General features: G+C 43.1%; 2 protein-coding genes across 3 annotated transcripts in view; one reads left to right on the top strand and one right to left on the bottom strand.

Moving 5' to 3' along the window:
• SGCG (sarcoglycan gamma) overlaps window positions 1–8949 on the top strand; it is a 216857-nt gene extending 207908 nt beyond the window's left edge. Inside the window, exon 9 of the mRNA XM_058437777.1 lies at window positions 8866–8949. Coding sequence (XP_058293760.1) covers window positions 8866–8886 — 21 coding nt within the window. The 3' untranslated portion in view covers window positions 8887–8949. The remainder of the gene's footprint in view (window positions 1–8865) is intronic.
• The window catches only part of SACS (sacsin molecular chaperone), a 109985-nt gene that overhangs the window by 33469 nt on the left and 51880 nt on the right, over window positions 1–24636 (bottom strand). For both annotated transcript variants that reach the window (XM_032150659.2, XM_032150661.2), the window contains exons 3-7: window positions 19589–19739; window positions 15571–15658; window positions 12296–12381; window positions 9066–9177; window positions 2224–2370 (exon numbers count right to left, since the gene is read on the bottom strand). In XM_032150659.2, the coding sequence (XP_032006550.1) occupies window positions 2224–2370; window positions 9066–9177; window positions 12296–12381; window positions 15571–15658; window positions 19589–19739 (584 nt within the window). The remainder of the gene's footprint in view (window positions 1–2223; window positions 2371–9065; window positions 9178–12295; window positions 12382–15570; window positions 15659–19588; window positions 19740–24636) is intronic.

The raw sequence follows: 24636 nt of genomic DNA, 5'->3' as shown, positions 1-24636 counted from the left end.
AAGAGAATAAAATACCTAGGAATCCAACTTACAAGGGATGTGAAGGACCTCTTCAAGGAGAACTACAAACCACTGCTCAATGAAATAAAAGAGGATACAAACAAATGGAAGAACATTCCATGCTCATGGGTTGGAAGAATCAATATCGTGAAAATGGCCATACTGCCCAAGGTAATTTATAGATTCAATGCCATCCCCATCAAGCTACCAATGACTTTCTTCACAGAATTGGAAAAAACTACTTTAAAGTTCATATGGAACCAAAAAAGAGCCCGCATCGCCAAGTCAATCCTAAGCCAAAAGAACAAAGCTGGAGGCATCACGCTACCTGACTTCAAACTATACTACAAGGCTACAGTAACCAAAACGGCATGGTACTGGTACCACAACAGAGACATAGATCAATGGAACAGAACAGAGCCCTCAGAAATGATGCCGCATATCTACAACTATCTGATCTTTGACAAACCTGACAAAAACAAGAAATGGGGAAAAGATTCCCTATTTAATAAATGGTGCTGGGAAAACTGGCTAGCTATATGTAGAAAGCTGAAACTGGATCCCTTCCTTACACCTTATACAAAAATTAATTCAAGATGGATTAAAGACTTAAATGTTAGACCTAAAACCATTAAAATCCTACAAGAAAACCTAGGCAATACCATTCAGGACATAGGCGTGGGCAAGGACTTCATGTCTAAAACACCAAAAGCAATGGCAACAAAAGCCAAAATTGACAAATAGGATCTAATTAAACTAAATAGCTTCTGCACAGCAAAAGAAACTACCATCAGAGTGAACAGGCAACCTACAGAATGGGAGAAAATTTTTGCAACCTACTCATCTGACAAAGGGCTAATATCCAGAATCTACAATGAACTCCAACAAATTTACAAGAAAAAAACAAACAACCCCATCAAAAAGTGGGCAAAGGACATGAACAGACACTTCTCAAAAGAAAACATTTATGCAGCCAAAAAACACATGAAGAAATGCTCATCATCACTGGCCATCAGAGAAATGCAAATCAAAACCACAGCGAGATACCATCTCACACCAGTTAGAATGGCCATCATTAAAAAAATCAGGAAACAACAGGTGCTGGAGAGGATGTGGAGAAATAGGAACACTTTTACACTGTTGGTGGGACTGTAAACTAGTTCAACCATTGTGGAAGTCCGTGTGGCGATTCCTCAGGGATCTAGAACTAGAAATACCATTTGACCCAGTCATCCCATTTGGGTATATACCCAAAGGACTATAAATCATGCTGCTATAAAGACACATGCACACATATGTTTATTGCGGCACTATTCACAATAGCAAAGACTTGGAACCAACCCAAATGTCCAACAATGATAGACTGGATTAAGAAAATGTGGCACATATACACCATGGAATACTATGCAGCCATAAAAAATGATGAGTTCATGTCCTTTGTAAGGACATGGATGAAATTGGAAAACATCATTCTCAGTAAACTATCGCAAGGACAAAAAACCAAACACCGCATGTTCTCACTCATAGGTGGGAATTGAACAATGAGAACTCATGGACACAGGAAGGGGAACATCACACTCTGGGGACTGTTGTGGGGTTGGGGGAGGGGGGAGGGACAGCATTAGGAGATATACCTAATGCTAAATGACGAGTTAATGGGTGCAGGAAATCAACATGGCACATGGATACATATGTAACAAACCTGCACATTGTGCACATGTACCCTAAAGCCTAAAGCATAATAATAAAAATAAAAATAAAAAAATAAAAAAAGGTTACGAGGATTAAAAAAAAAAAAGATATTATACCTTCCTGTTTAACCTTCTGATATTTAGAGCATGTACAAGAAGATCTGTGATACTCAGTTTGTTTGACTCCTGAAGAGTTGCAGTTTTGAAATTTTTCAGAGTAAAAATTTTGTGTTCAAAAGCTGTATTTCAAATTTCACATCAAATGGCTTAATATATTACATTGATTCCACTGGATCATGACGATGTTAACTTTTGGCATCACATGATGAAGTAAAACTTTGGTATTGTTACTGTGGTAATTTCAGAAAATTCAATATGCACTGATATTTCATTGACATACCTCCTGCTACTGACAGAAGAATTTGGGTAAGATGGCTTTTAAACAGTATCACCTCTGAAGTTAACCAAATACATTACAGAATGTAAGATATAATATTTTCTAATACCAAGACTGAAAAGCCTAATACTCTACCTGTTATATGATAGACAGAATTAAACCCAATTCCAAATCTTCCGACCTTCAGAGGATCATCCTTTTTCCTGCTTCTTGCTATTTCTTGAATGCCGTGCCAGTCCTCTGGGGTGAAAACCGCATTGTTGTACACATAGAGAGCTGGCCCTAGGTGTGAAAATGCGCAGGCAGGTATTCAGAAAAAGATACCAGAGCGTTCTGTTCTCTTAAGAAATCTTCTATACAAAATCTCTTATTTGAAGGGAAAATAGAGGAGTGAATAGAGTGACTGAATTCCACACTGTAATTCTGTTTTTACAGTAAAAATAGAGACACACACTGAAGTAAAAATTAGCAGCAGAAGAAATATAGTATTGTTGGCCAAAAATCCAAAAAGGAAAAATTAAAGGTTACTCAGATACCCAAAAACATAAGGCAAACAAGAAATCAATCTGTTACTACTCTATGTGAAATTTGTCCTAAATAGTATATTTAAATCTTTTTTTGGCAAATGGAAAATATTTACCAAATAAATATAAAATATTTCATATATTTCATAAAACATATGAAAATATGGGCTGGGCGCAGTGGCTCATGCTTGTAATCCCAGCATCCTAGCACTTTGGGAGGCCAAGGCATGTAGATCACCTGAGGTCAGGAGTTCAAGACCAGCCTGGCCAACGTGGTGAAACCCCATCTCTACTAAAAAATACAAAAAAATTAGCTGGGCATGGTGGCGTGCACCTGTAATCCCAGCTACTTGGGAGTCTGAGACAGGAGAATTGCTTGAACCTGAGAGGCGAAGGCTTCAGTGAGCTGAGATCGCGCCACTGCACTCCAGCCTGGGCAACAGAGCAAGACTCCGTCTCCAAAAAAAAAAGAAATATATTATGGAGACTTGCTATCTGAAGAAACTATGTGAGATGATATGTTAATTTGTTTCAATATATAACCATTTTACTATACAGACATACTTATAACATGTTGTATGCCTTAAATATACACAATTTATTTTTAAAAATAAAGAAATCTTATTTCATAAGGTGAAAAATAATCCTTTGGTAAGATTAATAATCACCTTATAAGTGTTTGGAGTTTTGTTTTTTCATCAGCCTCTAGATTGTTCTATACAATGCATTACTTGTATGATTTTAAAAACCATTAATGTGACAAATGTTTAAATAATACTGCAATTATACCACCTATGTAAAATCGTATCACCTATCTCCAAAGTAGTTCCTTCAAAAAGTAATATTTATAAAATATTTCAGCACAAAATATTTTTGGAACTCCATTTTGTGAGACCTACCTTCAGAATCTCTAACATTCTTTGAATATATTCAACTATATTCACTCATCATACTTTAAAGATGATTAGTATTTTTCATTCAAAAAGGTACTGAAGTATAATATATATACAATTAAGTATGATGATCTTGAGGCTGCAGCTTGATGAATTCCTACAAAGCAGATGAACCTGTGTCATCTCCATCCACATGAGGTATATAGGGCACTCCCAGCACCCCCAGAAGCCTCTCCTCATGCTCCCATCAATTCAAGGACAGACATGGGGATGTGACCCAGTTTGTTTTACAAAAATGGCATGACTACTATTTTTAAAATAGTTAAAGTTGGAATATGCAAACAGTCGAGGCTGCAAAGGCCTTCTGGAAAGGACAATCACACGGTGGAGTGGGGACTCTGCAGTCAGGATGTCAGGCCCAGCTCTCCAGTTACAGCCACAGCACTTCCAGAAACTAAAGCCATCAAGGCTCCATTTCCTCATCTGCACAATAAGGATAAGAATGGCTGTCCACCACCAAAGTGCTGGGGACCCAATGAGAGCACAAATACAGGGCTCAGCATAGAACCCAGCAGAGCAGACCCCTAAAAACATCAGCTATCATTACTGTTATTATAGTCAGTATGAGTATATGATACTGTCAGTCTTTATGTAATATAATATATAATTTTACATATTAAATATTACAGGAATAGTAATAAAATAAGTATCTGTTCCTACCCAACAGCTAACTTAAAATGGCTTCTAACAAGCAGCGTCTGGTTCCAAATGTCCATTAAAAGAATCTACAAAGACAAAAAAAAAAAAAAAAAAAAAGGACCACAAAAAGTCACAACACTGAACACCAGGCTTGAGAATGAACCTCTCGCCAGAATCTAGAAAGAACTCGAAGAACTACAAGGTCTGTGGAAGGAAATTAAAAATTTCAGCAGAGGAAACACACACATGACATTACCAGGAACACAGTCCGCCTTGCCTGAAGGAACACTCACCTTCCTTCCCACTGTCAACTGGAAAACTGGACAGCTGACTGCTGACCCCTTACTGCCTGCTTATCGGAAGCATTTGTTAAATTCCAAAATCATAGCCCTTGTCTTAAAAAATGCAAATAAGTAAGTGTTTTGCATGAAAAAAAATTCCCCTCAGATCTCCACTCTCCAAGGTACTTTTTTTTTTTTTTGAGACAATGTTTCATTCTTGTTGCCCAGGCTGGAGTGCAGTGATGCTATCTCAGCTCATTGCAACCTCTGCCTCCCGGGTTCAAGCAATTCTCCTGTCTCAGCCTCCCAAGTAGCTGGGACCACAGTCACACGCCACCACACCCAGCTAATTTTTGTATTTTTAGTACTGGTGGGGGTTTCATCATATTGGTCAGGCTGGTCTTGAACTCCTGACCTCAGGTGATCCACCTGCCTCAGCCTTCCAAAGTGCTGGGATTATAGGCGTGAGCCCCCACTCTCCAAGGTTTTTTGACTGTCAGAACTGCTGCCTCTCACCCTACAATATCAGTGCAACTTTTGGGAAGAGGAAACTTGGTGAAAATTACCCCTAGGAGTGCAACTGTCCCAGGCTCTGGGACCTGGAGCTTTCCTTACACCCTGGCTGCTCAGTGGCAGAACCAGGCAGTGCACACAGACAGCCCTCCTCAGTAAAGAAAACGAGAAGTCGGGGGCAGGAAGAATCTAGTTATCATGTAATGTTTTTAATCAAGGTATAATTCTGATCATATTCATCCTGGAATTAGGAGAGAAGCAGTATTCTGTCTTTGCTGTAATCAACTCAGTCTCATTGGTTCACTCTCTGCCTCTATTACCAAGATCAATTTTAAAATAGCCGGTATGTACTCTGATCAAAACGATGTGTTCTTGGTTCTAAAAGTAAGATAAGAAAGGAACAAACATCCTGGCTGGGCATGGTGGCTCACACCTGTAATCCAAGCACTTTGGGAGGCTGAGGTGGGCAGATCACGAAGTCAGGAGTTCGAGACCAGTCTGGCCAACATGGTGAAACCCCGTCTCTACTAAAAATACAAAAATTAGCCGGGCATGGTGGCGGAAGCCTATAATCTGAGCTATTCAGGAGGCTAAGGCAGGAGAATCCCTTGAACCCAGGAAGCAGAGGCTGCAGAGAGCCAAGATCACGCCACTTTACTCCAGCCTGGGCAACAAGAACAAAACTTCGTTTCGAAAAAGAAGGAAAAAAAAGGAATAAACATCCTGAGAGAAAAATAAAAAGGTTGTCCGGGAAGGAAAGGGCTGGGAGCAGGCCTGCAGTCTATTTCCCCCTTTCCCTGGGGAATACCCAAGAAAGAAGGAGATGACCCAGCCAAATCTCCTTGTTAACATGCTGATGACAGACCTCTAGGCAAGCACATACAGTGTTTACTAGGAAGAGTCCTTAGCTACTGGATACTTTACAGAGGTTGCTTATTGGAAATAAGCTTGGAATTTATATATTTAAGAGGCATAATCCCCTTGAAAATGTCACAAGTTATGTTGATTATCAGAGAAAATCATGTACATGTTTTATGACTGAAATAGCTCCCTTTGTTAAGTGCTGGTCTGTGTGCATCACTCAGAAACCAGCTCCATGAGATCCAGGCCAAGGTGTGTCCTAGTGCAGCACAGAGGGACTCTCCATGCTTCCTTCCCCTGTGTCTTGTAATCAGCTGTATCCTTGAAATCCTTAGTAAAGTGTGTTATACTGGGTGAGAGCTCTCATTCTTGTGCATGTGATTTGACAATCTGAGCCTTTTATTATCTCATTATATAAAAATGAACAAAAATAAGTTGACCTTAAGAGCTTTTGGCTGTGAAACAAAGTGCCAGTAAAGGGGGAAAGCCATGATAAAAGATGACTGCTCACATCTGAATGCAAGAGAAAGATATTCTCAAATACACAAGAGCCTGGAGGGCTCTCAATAAATGTTTGTTAAATAAAGAGATCAGAGATCACTGCCACCTGCTTTTATATAATACATCCCCCCCCTTTTTTTTTTTTTTGAGATGGAGTCTTGCTCTGTCGCCCAGGCTAGAGTGCAGTGGCGAGATCCCAGCTCACTGCAACCTCCGCCTCCCAGGTTCAAGTGATTCTCCTGCCTCAGCCTCCTGAGTAGCTGGGATTACAGATATGCATCACCACACACGGCTGATTTTTGTATTTTTAGTAGAAACAGGGTTTCACCATGTTGACCAGGCTGGTTTCAAACTCCTGACCTCAGGTGATCCACCTGCCTCGGCCTCTCAAAGTGCTGCGATTACAGGCATGAGCCACTGTGCCCAGCCCGCATTTATTTTTTATTAATTTATGTATTTATTTTTGAGATAGAGTTTCGCCCTTGTTGCCCAAGCTGGACTGCAATGGCACAGTCTCAGCTCACTGCAACCTCCGCCTCCCGGGTTCAAGGGTTCTCCTGCCTCAGCCTCCCAAGTAGCTGGGATTACAGGTGCTCACCACCACGCCCAGCTAATTTTTGTACTTTTATTAGAGATGGGGTTTCACCGTGTTGGCCAGGCTGGTCTCAAATTCCTGACCTCAGGTGATCTGTCCATCTCAGCCTCCCAAAGTGCTGGGATTACAGGCATGAGCCACCGCACCTGGCCTACATTTATTTTTTACTTACTTATGTATTTATTTTTGAGACAGAGTTTCGCTCTTGTTGCCCAGGCTGGACTGCAATAGTGGGGTCTCAGCTCACTGCAACCTCTGCCTCCTGGGTTCAAGCGATTCTCCTGCCTCAGCCTCCCAAGTAGCTGTGATTACAGGTGCCCACCACCACGCCTGGCTAATTTTTGTATTTTTAGTAGAGACAGGTTTGACCATGTTGGCCAGGCTGGTCTCGAATTCCTGACCTCAGGTGATCTGCCCACCTTGGCCTCCCAAAGTGCTGGGATGACAGGTGTGAGCCACCGCACCCAGCCTACATTTATTTTAAATTGGCCACTTTTAAAGAGCCTATCTCCTAATATACTTATGCATAAACTCGCAAAATAATCTAGTTTCAAATGTTTTTTAAAACAAGGTGAAGTTAAGGCTAGAAGCAAAAAAATCATAGGCTCTCCTTACACTCTTACCTTAGCAGTTCCACAGCACATACCGTCGTCAGTCTGACACCAGGTATAAAACATTATCACATATATTATCTCATATAATCCTCAAAATATGTGGGAGAAAGATTTTCTCATACCACTTGTAGGCAAGCAGTAAGTCAGTATGAGGGTCACAGCTGCCACCGAGTGTAACAGTGCCTGGGGGGGCTGTACAATGGGGTAGTACTGTGTAGGATCAGGACTTAACCTGAAGTCTCTTGAATCCAATGTTACATTAAGTCACAGGCTCTTAGAGGCAAGATACCTTGCAGGCTAATCCACTTATTATAAAAATGATCTGACCTCTGTGATGACTGGCCCAAGTCACTAAGGTAGCAGCAGTCAGGACTAGAAAGCACAAATCCTGATGTTATGTCCCACGCACCTCTTTTTATAGAGTATAGAAAGTACAACTTTCAAGTGATAAATGTGAGCTAAGAATGACTATATGAGACATAACAAATGCTAGATATTTAACTAACAATGTTAACTGGCCTCCTAAATCATAAAACATCTTTTTAAAAATACATGACTTAAATCTCTTTAAAAATCTGTCTCAGAAAGTCTGAATTGATCCCACTTTTTCTCAGTAACTTTCTGTCACATACAATCATTCACAATGACTTCAGAGGTATACTAAATTGAAGTGATGTGATCTCGGCTCACTACAACCTCCACCTCCCGAGTTTAAGCGATTCTCTGGCCTCAGCCTCCTGAGTAGCTGGGATTACAGGCGTCTGCCACCACGCCCAGCTAATTTTTATATTTTTAGTAGAGACGGGGTTTTGCCACATTGGCCAGGCTGGTCTCGAACTCCTGACCTCAGCTGATCCGCCCACCGCGGCCTCCCAAAGTGCTAGGATTACAGGCGTGAGCCACCACGCCCAGCCAGAGGTATACTACAATTTATGAACATTCTTTTTGACACAAAGCTCCTCAGAGTAGAAGTGAGATATTAGGAGTCTATTGGTTAGGGTTCTCTTATTGGATCAATAATTTATTAGTTTATGGCTTATCATGTTTCCTTTAATTTTCCTTGTTCTCTCCTCTCCTTCAATCTTTCTTCTCACCCAACTTCCAAACAATGTCGAGGGTACTCCTAAAGCAGAAAATACACAAAAGCATGGCCTTTCACAGCATCTTTCCAAATGCAGGAAAGTGTTACTATACATAAATGGTGTCCCTTTATCCTACTGAGAATATAAAATACAAGTTGTTTGAATAGAATAAGAGGCTTTGGTCATTACATTGCTTGTCATTTTGAGTTTTCAGATTTTATTCTTTGTTCACTAAAAATACCAACTGGCGAAGACACCTTCCCACCAAAAGCAGAGAAAAACATCTGAAGAAGTGGACATAAACATGCCAAAAAGTACAAATGATAGACTGTTCATTAAACAAAGCATTATTAATCATTAAAAACTGCCTGTTAGTGCACACAACAAAATTTGTTCCTAATTATTGATTCTTACCCTGATATGGCGCCATATCTTTTGACCAAAGAGTCTCTGTTCCGTATTGAGTTTCATCATATAAAAATTTAACTTCTGTCGCCCCAGCATCTTCCGCATTCTGAATTAATTCCTAACCAAAAAATATACCAAAAAATAGTAATTAATAACACAGTAATCTACAGTCCATCTTTGTATTTATCTACAATATTTAAAAAGTTAATATACTTAAAGGAAACCCACTATTTGCAACATTACCTTTAAGATCTGGTGAGGCTACTACTGAAAGTAATTGTTACATACATGTGACAGTATGGTTGAAAAGCCCTTCTCGAATTATTTGCACTTAAATTTTGTCTTTTAATTTGCTATCACTTAGCAAATTAATCCTGGGCCCTATTTATAACTGTCTCATATTTACAATCTACCCAAAGCTTTTGTTCAAAGGAAATTATTCTATTTCTAAAAGCTGCACATATTGTCCTGTGTGGCAGGTAACTTAAGCTTCAGTGATTGCCAGAAATAGACCTTTTTTATCCTTTGCTTACTAAACTTACCTTTCCATAGAAAAACAATAAAATCAAATAGTAGCAATCTATATGTACCCTTCAACTGGCTGCTTTCTTGAGAGCCTGAGATATAAAAATGTCTTTGTCCTGCACTAAACTGAAAGCTTCAGGATGGACAGGACTGACTCATTCCTTTCATCAAGAAGAAAGCACTACCACTTGTTTGGTGAATGGTGGGTGAGTGGAAGGGTGACCAGCTCCCCGTAATGTAGAAAGGAAAGGGCAAACTGCAAGATTTGCCTCAACAAAATTTCCAATCCTAACAACCCCAATCACTTCTGCACACCTACCAAAATCACGCTGGGCTCTGGTCAGTTTGAAGGGAGCTCCAGAATCTGAATCAAGAATCAGCTCCTAGATCCAACCCCATGATCATCAAAAGAGCTTTTTTACTTCCCCAGAGCCTTGGGATCACTAAATTGGAGGTACAGATGGGCAAAAATTGAAGAGCGCTTTAACTGATACTACAGCAATGTCAACAGTGATGCCTACATCAGAGTAGAGAGGTGATACAATGTCCACATGAAACAAAATAACGACGAGAAGACTGAGGGAGCAGAAGTGAAAAGTCAGTTTTGAGATTGTGTTCAGTTCACCCAGTGCATCCCAAAGGGCTGGAGTGTGGTACCCACCAGCTGTTTCACCCCAAACATGAACAGCTAAGTCATGCCTTCCGCAGCCTCATTATCAGCTACTGATTCTTCCTTGTTACATAACTTACTATTTCTCATGGGATTTAATTTTTTAAGCCTCATTCAATCCCAGAGAATCCCTAAAAATTAACAATCTTATGTACATTAGGATATTATAATAATATGAAGGATGGAAATAAGAATTAAATAGGTAGTGAAACACAATGCTAACTTACAAAATGGTAGCACTTTAGATGTTCGACCTTGTTTTCATTCAGGTATCTATTTATTATTTATGTGTACTTTAGGGAGCAGAGAGGCAGAAAACTAAAGATAAAATCTCAGTCCCAGGTTCCACTCATTCTCAAGTTGAATAAAAAATAGGATAGGAAGCTTTTCCCCTAAGTTGTAATCCTGAGAGACTGTTTCTAAACTACCTCTGAGAAACAGCAACAATACATTTTGTATTTGGACTTGGGCAAGTCACTAAGATCTCTGGACCTGTCTCAGCAAACACAAATACCATGGAAGGTGGTGGTGTAGGGCTTGGTGATTTCTAAGACTCCTACTAAATCTAAAACAGTCTAATTCTACTACAACTTCCAAGGAACAAAGATTACATTGAACTAGCTATAATACAAATATATCCATAAGAAGCGAAGTGGAAGGTGTAGCCCTCAGCTGTTTGCCATAGACCTTTCTCATTTCTCAGCAAGGATCCCACTCGCTCACTTCTGAACAGATGACAACCTACTCCTGTTACCACTACACCTTTATTTTAAATGTATTCTATTCACTTCTTTCTACCCCAAAACCACCTCATAGCAATACTTTCCATCCTCACTTTCCTAATAAGTCAATACAAAAACTGTTTTTGAATTCGCTTTCTGTGAACCACTGGTGCCTATGCTGAAAGATGGACTGCTCCAACAGCCCAGTCTCACCACGATCAGTAAAGACACAACAGTCCTCAGTGAGTGCCTACCTGAGCATGACTCTCAAGTTAAAGAGACCCAGTCCTGATTCCCTCATAGTTTACAATCTAAACTAGAAAATATAACCAGGGCCAAGATACTGAAGGTAATAAACACTAAACAAGCTAATGAGAAGGAAAACGCGTAACAACTGGTCTACTTTGACAATTAAGGAAGTTTCTTATTAAACACAAAATCTAATTTTTGCAGTATCTCCCATTATTGCTTTCTTTGATGATTACTGGTTTTTCTTTTTTTGTTGTTTTATTGTTTGTTTGTTTTTTGAGATGGAGTGTGGCTCTTGCTGCCCAGGCTGGAGTGCAGTGGTGCAGTCTCGGCTCACTGCAATCTCTGCCTCTGGGTTCAAGAGATTCTCCTGCCTCAGCCTCCTGAGTAGCTAGGATTACAGGCAGCCGCCACCCTGCCTGGATAATTTTTGTACTTTTAATAGAGATGGGGTTTCACCAAGTTGGCCAGGCTGGTCTCGAACTCCTGACTTCAGGTGATCCACCCGCCTCAGCCTCCCAAAGTGCTGGGATTACAGGCATGAGCCACTGCGCCCAGCCTGTTTTTTAAAGAGTATAATCAAACTAAAAAACACATTACGAAAAGAAATAAGTAAATAAAATAATTACCCTATTAAATAAACCCTCCCAAAAAAGCAAACCTCTAAAATCAGGAGTCCGATGGGCATGCATTCAAGCCTCTAATCATAGAATGTATTTGGCTGGCTGGTTGGCTGGATGGCTGGCTGGTTGGTTGGTTGGTTGGTTAGTTGGTTGACGTGTGAAGCCCTGCACAATGATCTACAGAGAACATTCCTGGAGCGACACTGCTGATTACAGCACCCAGTAACTTAGTGCATTTCTTTGCCCCAGAAAACCTCACATATTTTTATCAACTCCATTCTCAAATGGAGCTATACACTGCTATACACTGCAGCCACGGATGTATAATACAGCCATTTGAATCTAGACAACATTTTAAAAATTTAAACACTACAGGACTTTCAAATAAATTTACTTCATCTCATTTTTATCAAAGTAAATAACACATGAACACGACATGTGCCCCACCTTAAGAATCTGTCCTCCTTCTGGATATCTTCTCAAAATGTCCTTGAGAAAATCAACAAGTGGTGGAGTTGTCTGACCAAATCGACCTAAAATACAGAACACATTTTAAGTGAGTTAGAAAAAAAATCCCATGAACTGTCACCAGTGTGTGACTTGAATCTGAGACATCGTATAGCTATACAAGTTACGGTTGCATATATCTCACTGCAGCACCCTGGTACAGAAATCTACCTGACGAAGCAATTCAGCAGAAAGTAAAGCAGATTCAACTTTATCAAATCTCAAGGTTTTTTTGTTTTTTGTTTTTTGTTTTTGAGACAGTCTCGCTCTGTCGCCCAGGCTGGAGGGCAGTGGTGCGATCTCCCCTCACTGCAAGCTCCGCCTCCTGGGTTCATGCCATTCTCCTGCCTCAGCCTCCCAAGTAGCTGAGACTACAGGCGCCCACCACCACACCCGGCTAATTTTTTTGTATTTTTAGTAGAGATGGGGTTTCACCGTGTTAGCCAGGATGGTCTTGATCTCCTGACCTCGTGATCCGCCCACCTTGGCCTCCCAAAGTGCTGGGATTACAGGCATGAGACACCGTGCCCGGCCTCAAGATTTTTTAACTGAACTACAAATAAAGTCTCAAAAAATGTTCAAAAATATAATAACTATTAATTCAAAAACAAGAAGCATGGTGCAGTGGGGAGGAGTGTTGCTATTTTCCAAGGCAAATAAAATAAATGATGTTATTTTGTGGCTGCTTTGCTATTAAATAACAAGCCAGAGATAGAGGTGCCGATTATCACATTCTTAATATTCTCAAATTCAACCAGTGTTCTGATTGTTCTGAAATTCAGCAGTCACTGTCTCAATGGCTGTCCACTTCAAGTACCTTCAAGCCTTGCCTAAACTAGATATTCTTAGACCAACTGACGAGGTCACCTTCAGACAAGTGACAAGGCTGTAGGAAGAGTAAGAAAATGGGATGTAGGCCGGGCGCAGTGGCTCACACTTGTAATCCCAGCACTTTGGGAGGCCAAGGCGGGCGGATCACGAGGTCAGGAGATCAAGACCACGGTGAAACCCCATCTCTACTAAAAAATACAAAAAAAAAATTAGCCAGGCGTGGTGGCGGGCACCTGTAGTCCCAGCTACTCGGAGAGGCTGAGGCAGCAGAATGGCGTGAACCCGGGAGGCGGAGCTTGCAGTGAGCCGAGATTGCGCCACTGCACTCCAGCCTGGGCGACAGGGCAAGACTCCATCTCAAAAAAAAAAAAAAAAAAGAAAATGGGATGTAATGCCTCAGATACACAGCATTTCAAAAATCTATCAGTATACAGAAATCTCTGCTTAAAAAAGCAAAATTGTCACTATAAATTTATTTGCATCATTTTGGTACAACCGCATACTGAGACCAAGCTCAAACAAGACTCTCTTTCCACAGACTTCTATCCCACCCATTCTTTTTTTTTTTTTTCAGACGGAGTCTCACTCTGTTGCCCAGGCTGGAGTGCAGTGGCGCGATCTCAGCTCACTGCAAGCTCCTCCTCCTGGATTCACCCCATTCCCCTGCCTCAGCCTCCTGAGTAGCTGGGACTACAGGTGCCCGCCACCACACCCAGCTAATTTTTTGTATTTTTTAGTAGAGATGGGGTTTTACTGTGTTAGCCAGGATGGTTTGGATCTCCTGACCTTGTGATCCACCCTCCATAGCCTCCCAAAGTGCTGGGATTACAGGCGTGAGCCACCATGCCCAGCCTATCCCACTCGCACTTTCTTTTTTTTTTTGAGATAGAGTCTCGCACTGTCTCCTGGGCTGGAGTGCAATGGAGCAATCTCAGCTCACTGCAACCTCTGCCTTCCGGGTTCAAGCGATTCTTCTGCCTCAGCTTCCCGAGTAGCTTGGATTACAGGCGTGTGCCACTACACCTGGCTAATTTTTTTCTATTTTTAGTAGAGACGGGGTTTCACCATGTTAGCCAGGATGCTCTTGATCTCCTGACCTCATGATCTGCCCGCCTTGGCCTCCCAAAGTGCTGGGATTACAAGTGTGAGCCACCACGCCCGGCCCCCATTCATTCTTGTAACTCAACTAGCTCCATCCATGCTTGTCTTCCTCTGGCCCTGATGTCCTCTCACTGTATCCCAACGGGATATGATTTCATTTCAGTTTTAAAACATAATCTTTTTTTTTTTTTTTTTTGAGACGGAGTCTTGCTCTGTCACCCAGGCTGGAGTGCAGTGGCGCAGTCTAGGCTCACTGCAAGCTCCGCCTCCTGGGTTCACGCCATTCTCCTGCCTCAGCCTCTCCGAGTAGCTGGGACTACAGGCGCCCGCCACTACGCCCGGCTAATTTTTTGTATTTTTAGTAGAGATGGGGTTTCACCGTGGTCTCGATCTCCTGACCTCGTGATCCGCCCACCTCGGCCTCCCAAAGTGCTGGGATTACAAGCGTGAGCCACCGCGCCCGGCCCATAATCTTTAAAACAGTTTTATTGCGTAAGACTCACATACAAAGCATTGTAGATATTTATTTTGCAACTTGATGCATTTGGAGATAAGTATGTACCATGAAACCATCAAATTATCATTGTCAGTGCCATAAATTTATCCATCATCTCCAAAAGTTTCCTCCCATCTCCTCTGTTGTGCTTTATTAAACTTTTATGGTAAGAGTAATTAATATCAGATCTACCCTACCCACTTAGTAAGTTTTTAAGAATACAACACAGTATCGTTACTCATGGGCCCTGTACTGTATAGTAGATCTCCAGATCTTCTTTATTCGTATAGCAAACTTTGTACCTTTGGCCAACGCCACCCCATTTCTCCCTGCCCCCACCCTCTGGCAACCACCATTCTACTCCCTGCTTCTTTGTTAAAACTCAATCTTGGCCGGGAGCGGTGGCTCACGCCTGTAATCCCAACACTTTGGGAGGCCAAAGAGGGTGGATCACTTAAGGTCAGGAGTTCAAGACCAGCCTGGCCAACATGGTAAAACCCCGTCTGTACTAAAAATACAAAAATTAGCTGGGCATGGTGGCAGGCACCTGTTTTCCCAGCTACTTGGGAGGCTGAGGCACGAGAATCACTTGAACGGAGGCTGGGGCATGAGAATCGCTTGAACCCAGGAGGCAGAGGTTGTGGTGAGCTGAGATTGTGCCACTGCACTCCAGCCTGGGCGATAGGGCGAGACTCGGTTTCAAAAACCAGCCAACCAAACAAACAAAAAAACTCTATCTTTGTGCAACCCAACATGGTATATACTTCTGGTAAAGTCAATATTATACCTCCGCCTTTTAAGCCTTTTGATTGAAGGTTTACAAAAAGATGACAATTTTTGGAAGTCAGCTCTCCAATCTTGATCCAGTCAGATAACTGAAAAAAAAAACAAAAGAAAATGTATGAAAAGCAATATAGTCTCTAATACTGTAAATTCAAGACATTATCTCAAATTTTTTCACTTAAGTAATCCTTGTTAAATCTTCTTCTCATGAAGGAAGTTGTCTGGAGAAGTGAATATTCCAGGGAACAGAGATTTAGTCAAAAACTTTATTTAAAAATTTAAGGGACTAAAAGATTTTTCATTAATTACAAGTAGATAAAAATACATATATTTCTCCATTAACATAATTTAAATTTTTAAATGATGAATCAGGATCATTAACATAAACAAAATCATTCTTCTGATCTACATTTCCAAAGTGTATTGCTCATAACAGAGCTCCATGAGACCTCAACACACATTAGAGGACCAAAAAAAATTCTGTTTTTAAATTAGTTTAGATGAATAATAATATGATTGCATAAAATAAGCTGGCTCTAAGTTGCTACCTACAGAATGTTTCTTATAAAGTTTAAAAACAACTGAATGTAAACAGCATATTGTTACGTATTCAGGCTACACACACAAACATATATCCACATATATACAAACATAACACATATCCATACATACATAAGTATACACACAAATGCACATACTTACAGAACTATTAAAACTGCCAAAAAGGCAAGAGAATAATCAGCACAAAGGGGTAAGGGAAGAGGGACAGGAATACAGGCTGGAGAGAAGATGCACAGAGGTAAGTACTGACACTGTTCTTGTTCTCTGGTTGAATGACATCATCATAGATGATCATTCTATTGTTAAACAATTATTAAAAGAAAGCCCCAGCCTGAGCAACACAGTGAGATCTGTCTGTATTTGAAAAAAAATTTTTTTTAATTTGTGTACAGTTTAGTTAATTCATTTTTAACTGGTGTATAATAGTCATTAATATGTCACAGAATTTGGGTTGTTTCTAAATTTTTGTTGCGAAGAATGGTCCTCCTGCTGAAGTACCTGTGCAAAGAGTGAACTAGTTTTTACAGGCTTGCTTTAAGGTTTAGTGGGAATATGTGCATGAAAGTGCTTTATAATCTGGGACCTGTAATAGCATACTCAGCTTTGTGTTTTAGAGATGGAGACTAGCATGAAGATGATATACAGAGAGTAAGGAGACCAGGACAAATCCCTCATGCATACAACAGTATCTGTAACACAGCGGCTCAATAAATGATAAGCATATTCTCAACACATTTTACCAAAACACAGAAGGAGCAATGTGCCCAGCATCAGTTACTATCTCCAGCCTGACCTCTCTCCCTTGAGTTTCAGTTCCAGATTTGCAGCTGCCTACTGAATACCACTATCTAGCAGAGACTTTAGAATTGGTTAGAATTAGCTTTATCCCATTCATACTAGAAATAGGAAATCAGTCCCCAACACATGAACTAATTTGGCATCTGTTACATATACACAGGCAGGACAGGAAGTAGGACCTAAGGCACCCACCTCTCCGTTTTCTAGTTTCCTAGATGCTTCTTTATGTCTCACCAACAGCTGAACTATATATAAAAGCAAACTGGTCACCATACTTCCCCCTCTGTATGTGCTTATCTCTGATGATTAAATCTTTATTTTCTTGGTCTGACTCAAAACTTGCCAACGTCCTTGGCAAGACCTTCCAACTTATTCTCCACCCATCCCCCACGTCCACATCCATTTGGTACCAAACTGTGGCAATTTTGCCTTTTGCAAAGTCTCTTGTATATCCTTTCCTTTGGTTTCACCTTTACAGCCACAGTCCAGAACCTCATTACCTCATACCAGGACAAAAGGGTCCTGCTTAGACCCCTGTCTACCCACACCCCCAATCCCAAACAGTCAACACACTCTGCCACTTCCACCATCCCATATCCATGCTTTGCAGGGACACCTGCAAAAACACTTCTAAATGGCAAGGCTAGCCACAACGGACCCTTTCAGTGTGACCACATCTAGGCGACAAGATGACCAAGTAGAACGAGAGGAGGACCAAAGAAGTGGGTATAGACCCAGGAGAGGAAGGTTAAGAGATGTGGGCAGGCATAGAGAAAGGAGTAAGAATGACAAACTGCTCCTTCACAAGTCCGCCTAATCAGCCTCTCCAACTGCCACCAGGAGGTCCATTCCTTCCAAAGAAGCTAAGGCTATGCTGGGGTGAGGCCCTCATTTCATCCAGCAACTAGCACCCGGTCCAGCAGCACAAGCCCAGCACTCAAATGCCTCTGTCTCAGCGGCTGTAGACTTCACTGGGCCCTCATTCTACACTACGATGAGGTGTCCATCATGGAGGTTAAGATCAATGCCCTCATTAAAGCAGTCGGGGGGCCGAGCGCAGTGGCTCACGCCTGTAATCCCAACACTTTTGAGAGGCCGAGGCAGGCGGATCATGAGGTCAAGAGAAGGAGACCATCCTGGCCAACATGGTGAACACCCTCCCTCGCCCCGCGCCGCCTCCCAACTCTACTGAAAATACAAAAATTAGCTGGGCGTGGTGGCACACGCCTGTATTCTCAGCTACTCGGGAGGCTGAGGCAGGAGAATCGCTTGAACCAGGGAAGCGGAGGTTGCAGTGAGCCAAGATCACGCCACTGCACTCCAGCCTGGCGACAAAGCGAGACTCCGACTCAAAAAAAAAAAAAAAGAAGGAAAAAAAGCAGTCGGGGGATATGCTGAACCTTTTTGGCCTGGCTTGTTCGCAGAGGCCCTGGCCAATGTCAACATCAGGAGCCTGCAATGTAGGGGCTGGAGGATCTGCTCCAGCGGCTAGGGGTTCATCCACAGGCCAGTCATGCCCCTCCACTGCTGCTGCTCCAGCTGAGCACAAGGAGTGGACGCAAAGAATCTGACGACTCTGGTGATGACATGGCTTTGGACTTTTTGACCCAACCTGTTTTACAGCATGTTCAGCAAAAAGCTGAACTCTTTAAAAAAGTAAAAATAAATAATAAAGCCTTCAATCAAATCAATGTTTGCATGCCAACGAACACCTTGGGGAACTGATCAAAAGGACTGATGAATCCCCCGAGGAGCATGAAAACAGGTAATAAATGTGTGTTAAGGAGGGCAAAGGACTAGAAAACTGACTCAAGTACACAGAAGGTCAGGATTACACTGAAGCAGGAGAAATCACAGATACCAACTACTTCACCAATAATATTTGCATCGAGTAGTAAGGAAATCCAACACTTGAAATGTCATCCTATACGCTCAAGTATTCCTTATATTATCTGTTCAACTCTTTCTGACACTTAAATGCTGGAAATGATGTTATCACACAAAGATGTTTATTAGAAAAAAAGAAATGTTTTAAAAGAGTAAGTTAACTGTCAGTAAAATGTCTTCAACTGAACTCCCCCTTTAAGAAAGATATAGAATTTTAACTAATCTTAAAGAATACATGACAATATGAAATATTCTTGTTTTCCAAAATTTTCTGACCTATGAAGTCAACCTATCACTTGCACTTTAAAAGTTTTAGTATGTGTACTCAAGATAACAGGTTCTATATTAAATTATGTCTAAAGATTCAGTGCTAAATTTCTGCATCAAAAATGGAGAAAAAACTTTCAATATATCAAAGGTGAAGATATTTACCAACATTCTACTTAAACTTATTACATAAATAGAAATCAATGAGTAATGATTAAGTCACTTCATTGATGATGCCTAAAAAAACACTTCTGACTCCAATATCCACCAAAAAAAATCTCTGAATTTCAGAAAGTGAAGATTCAGACGAAATGATGGGGTTCGGGGTGGGGGATGCAAATGGAAACGGCAAGTGATGAAAAGCCACAACTTAGGACAGGCACAGGCGGCCACGCTGCTGGAGTCATTCGCGCCGCGCGCCGAAACTTGCGTCGCCCACCCCGGGCCCTCGACGCCCGCCATCCCCCCGCGTGGCGGAGCCCAGCACAGCGCCCCCGACCACCGCCTACCTCGCGGCCGCCGCGCCACAGCCGCTGCTCCGACACCGGGAAGCCAGTCTCGGCGAAGATACGTTCCTTCACGTCGCGCACGGTCCAGGACGCCAGCGCCGCGACGGTCCTGCAGCCCACGCAGCCGGGGAGCACGGTCACCGGGACCCACCTGTGGAAAGCAGAGAGACGATCAGCCGGGCCGCGGCGGCCACTCGCCCGCCCAGCGCCCGCGCGGCCTCCGCCCGCGTTACCTCTCCCCCATCGCGGCGCCACGGGCGCCACTAGCACCCGCCCCTGACGCCGGCGCCCGATCACGGCCGGCCCTGCCGCGCCCACAGTCCCCGCGCGGGCCGGGAGGGCGGGATCCGCATGGCGCAGTCCCGTACGCAGCTGCCAGCGCCGAGGGGGAAACGCTAGAGGAAGCCGCGGCGGCCGAGGAGCCGGCGGGGGCGGGGGCGGCGCGCTCCCAGCCCACCCCGGGCCCTGCAGGCGCCGCCCGCGGGCACGCGCTCACCCGCCGGGACCGTTAGCTGGGGAGCCGCCCCGCCCCTCTCGCCAGGCCCCGCCCCCAGGGCGCGCCCATCCAGGCCCCGCCCAATCAAGTTCCGTCTTGCCCAATCCGAACAGTTACCGAAGGAGCCGCCCCGCCCCACTCGCCCACCAGGCTCCGCCTGCCAGGCCCCGCCCCGCCTGCAGAGGCGCCTCTGCCAGAAGGCAAACCCAATAAGGGTATCTCCCGAGCTTACATCTAGAAGACAGGTGCGTTGTCCCTTTTAGAGCTCAACAGTGCATTGAAATGCAGAACTAGACATTTCTAGGGCCTGTGTCTCCTTGAACACTAATGACTTTCATTCCATGGAAGCATCTCCAGTAAGATCTACAGTGGCCTCCGAGAAGGGAACGTGCTGGTTACAGAACACACAAGTGTCTTCCACGGTTTCGTTCTGTGCTCGGTTTTTGAGGCACAGAAGTAGGATCAGTGGCTCAGTTTGCTGGAGGAAGGAGAGCCAGCAGCAAAGTAAAATCAGAATGCACATAAATATATCCTATGACATGTTAAAAATATTACTTATTTTGGCAATATTATCTTATATTGTTGGTAGCCTGAATGTCTTCCCATCACAGCCGCAAGCTCCTTGAAAGCAGGAACATGAGTCTTAGAGTCGATGAAATCGCCCCACGATAAGTAAAGTTGCCTTGTAATTTGAAAGTGTGTGGGGCTTAGAGGCTTGGGGGAACCTCAGGCTGTCCCTTTGGCTTATTTCTCTTAGGTATATATGATACACATTGCAAAAAAAAAGTGACATCTGTTAAGGCAATTGAAAGGCTACATCATGAACAAGTAAACTTGTGTGCTTCTTATTTTAAATACCTTGAATAGAACAGAATTAAATTTTAGAGTTGCCCCAAAAAATAGATAATAAATTGCCACTTCTCCCTTCCCCCCAAAAAAAATTATTACTCAGAACTCATCATCAGTAGTAAATACAGAGAATGTTCTACAGCTGTTCCATCTCTCTTACCATAGTTAAAAAGGGAATGATAGAAGTCATGCATGCCTCTTCCTACTTGGGAGAGGTAAGTATGCTCCCTCAGTTGGAGGAGAATATGGTGATTTAGTATAAAGACAAGGCCAGAAAACCCTAAGAACCAAATATGTACTTCTTGGCTGGGTGCAGTGGCTCACATCTGTAATCCCAGCGCTTTGGCAGGCCAAGACGGGTGGATTACTTGAGGTCAGGAGTTCGAGACCAGCCTGGCCAACATGGTGAAACCCTGTCTCTACTAAAAATACAAAAATTAGCTGGGTGTGGTGGCACATGCCTGGTTTTCTTATTGGGAAAACTATAAACTCATCATAGAATTTGATGGAGTAGTGAATCAACATACAATATGGGTGACCCTTGCAGACATTCTGCTAAGTGAAAGAAGCCAGTCACTGAAGACCACATGTTGTATGATTCCATTTATATGACACGTCCAGAATTGGCAAACCCATAGACAGAACGTAGATTAGTGGGGCTGTGGGGGGAGGGAACGAGGAGGCAGTGCTAATGGGTGTGGGGTTTCTTTGGGGGATGGTGGAAATGTTCTGGAATTAGTGGTGCAATATGCACAATTTTTCAAACATCCTTAAAACCAGGTGAATTGTACCCTTTAAAATGGCAAATTTTATGGTATGTGAGTTACACCTGAAAAAAATTCACGATGCAGCTAATGTGAATGCAAAGGCTTTTCCTGGACCACCTCTGGGAACAAAACCATTTGAATGAAAACATGGAATGAAAAACCTCGGTTTTTCCGTGGAGCCTGGTGGTTGATTTGCTCATTTTACTCTCTTCCTACAATGTACTCAGTCCACTACCAGAGTGGTCAGAACAGACATCTTTGCTCCCAAATAGATACATTAGCAGGATAAAATAAAATCTTATCCTGTCCACGCTCTCCATCCAGTGCCCTCCACTTGACTTTCCTACCCACCATATTTCCTACCAGGCTCCAGCACATCACATTCGCTCTCGGAGCTCTCCTGTGTGGCCTGTGCAAATGTGTTCCTTCCTTCCCCGGTGCCCACTCCTCCTTCAGATTCAACCTCAGCCCCAGCATCTGTGGCGGGAGTGCCAGATGCTTCCAGAGGCATTAGCGCTGCGAGACTCCCGTCCAATGCCTGGCCCACTCCTCCTGGCCTTGTCTCCTTCTGAGCCAGGAGTGAACCCAGCACAGGGCGCCTGGATTCCAGCTCCAACACCCCTGCCTAGCACAGAGTAGTCCCAAGAGTAGATCCTCCGTGGGATATCCCACTGGTCCAGATGGAATTTATTGGACAGGCCACATTCAATTACCATGTGCCAGAAAAATGACAAAACTTTTCTTCTCTTTGTGCTCAGGTAGACACAATTGCTGCGCTTTTATTTTTAGCGACATTAAACGTGCTTTGGGAAATGAGGTCATGTTTCTGAGTTAGCATTTCTGCCTTTTCTCCTTCCAAAGAGGGCATTATGAATTCCCTAGAGTGTTGTACAAATTAGGAGAAAACAGGATTGTACAGATTTTACATGATGCTTTTGAGTCTACTGGTCATTTTAATGAGAGTTTGTTGTTTGGTTGCCAGAAATCCTGGGTTATTCAAAGACAGCTTTGCCAAAGAAAATTAACCAGTGAGGGCTGGAAATACAGTCATGCTTACATAAGTCAGTGAGTAATGCAAGAGGACTTAGCATTAGAAACGAAAAACGTGACTCAGGCCCCCGGATAGTGGAGGGACACATCTTGATTTGCACCCGCCATTTCAAGGAATATTAAAACCACATTATGTTTTTCAGTTCTTCTTACGTTGATCACCACCTTTGATTAAACATCCTCTCTTGCAAAATTTTTTTTTTTTTTTTTGAGACAGAGTCTCGCTCTGTCGCCCAGGTCTCGGCATCCTGGGTTCAAGCAATTCTTGTGTCCGAGCCTCCCGAGTAGCTGGGATTACAGGTGCGCACTACCATGCTTGGCTAATTTTTGTATTTTTAGTAGAGACAGGGTTTCGCCATGTTTTGCCAGGCTGGTCTTGAACTCCTGACCACAGGTGTTTCCACCCACCTCGGCCTCCCAAAGTGCTAGAATTACAGGGGTGAGCCACCACACCTGGCTCTTGCAACATTTTATAGAAAATATGGAAAGAGAGTGAGCTGGCTATAGCAGCATGTAGATTAAACTGAATGCATGCTAATGGTGTATTTTAATAGAAGCTCAGCTCTAGATACAATAGTAGGAAACTTATCATATAAACTTGTGAAACACTCCATCATAAAACTGAATACACTGAAAAAAGGAAATAATATAAAAAGGGAATAGAGTAAAAAATGCCAAAATACACTACACTCTGATGCACTTGTTCCTTTTTTCTATCTTACAACTCTTGCTACTCTTCCAGTCAGTTAATATCCCTTCTGCTTTTCCTTTATTTTTCTGAGTTGTTCTTGATGTTCTGCCCCTCTCCCTCCTCTAGCAGGCTCCCTGGTAGTGAATCGAGGGTGTGACCCCAGCTCTCGCACCTGCTGCTGGGAAAGCGTGGACAGGTCACAGCTCTCAACTCTCTTTCTCACCTGTAGAGCTGGACAGGGTGCCACCTTCCTCCCAGGCTTATTGTGAGGTGGCAGGAGGCACTGACCTGGGAGGTGCTCAGTTCCTCTCCTGTTCATTCACGTCATAAAGTGTGAAGCACCTACTCAGTGCCAGGCACTGGTGTCCCGATAAAGAAGCCTGGTTCCTGTGCTCAGGGGACTGCTCACCTTATGGCACAGCAGCCAGGCAGGAATTACACGAGGGCGGGCTCCTCACGCTCCCCTCACTCTGGGCCTCTTACTCTTCCTCTCCCTCTCCTTCTGCACTGGCGTCTGAACGCTCAAGGCCAGTGCTGGAAAAGACAGGAAGCAGGCAAAGGGAGTCTTGAGCGCCTCAAATCTCTTCACCTCAACCTCACCTCCCTCTCCTATGTGCCTTACTCTTCTCTCCACCCTGTCCCCAATTCTGTGGTGTTCAGTAAACGTTAGCTGTGCACACTGCTTGTGGGGCAGACCCTCTGCGGGGTGCTGGGAAATTGAAGATCATGGGAATAACAGCAACACCTCTGCTTGTAAGGAGATTGAAGAATAGGATGATACACAAACATAATAAATATAATTTCAACATAAAAGTGAGGGTCCTAAAGTCAAGGAAACCTATCTAAGTCATTAGTTGCTGCCAACTGCCCAGATATTGTCTTCTATCAACAGGGCTTCCCTGGGCTACCACCATGGCTTTATGCCCCAGGCAGGACAGACACTGCCCTCCTGCTCGGTCTTATGCCTGGAATGACATCTCTCTTTTTCTTTTCTTCCCTCATTGTTTTTATCCCCAAGCACATTCCAGAGCTCAGCTCCCAGCCTGATCTATCTGTCACGTGACATCATTGGTTCTTCCCATTTGGGCCACACTATTTCCTCAAAATCCTTCCTGCTCTTGAGGAAGGTCTCACCCCACAGTGGCCCTGGGATCTGGGATTCCCTCGTGTGTGTGTGTGTGTGTGTGTGTGTGTG

The sequence above is a fragment of the Hylobates moloch genome, unplaced genomic scaffold (assembly GCF_009828535.3).
Source record: "Hylobates moloch isolate HMO894 unplaced genomic scaffold, HMol_V3 SCAFFOLD_4, whole genome shotgun sequence".
Lineage (NCBI taxonomy): Eukaryota > Metazoa > Chordata > Mammalia > Primates > Hylobatidae > Hylobates > Hylobates moloch.
Note: the sequence above shows the minus strand (reverse complement) of the source record. Positions and strands in the feature narration are given on the sequence as shown.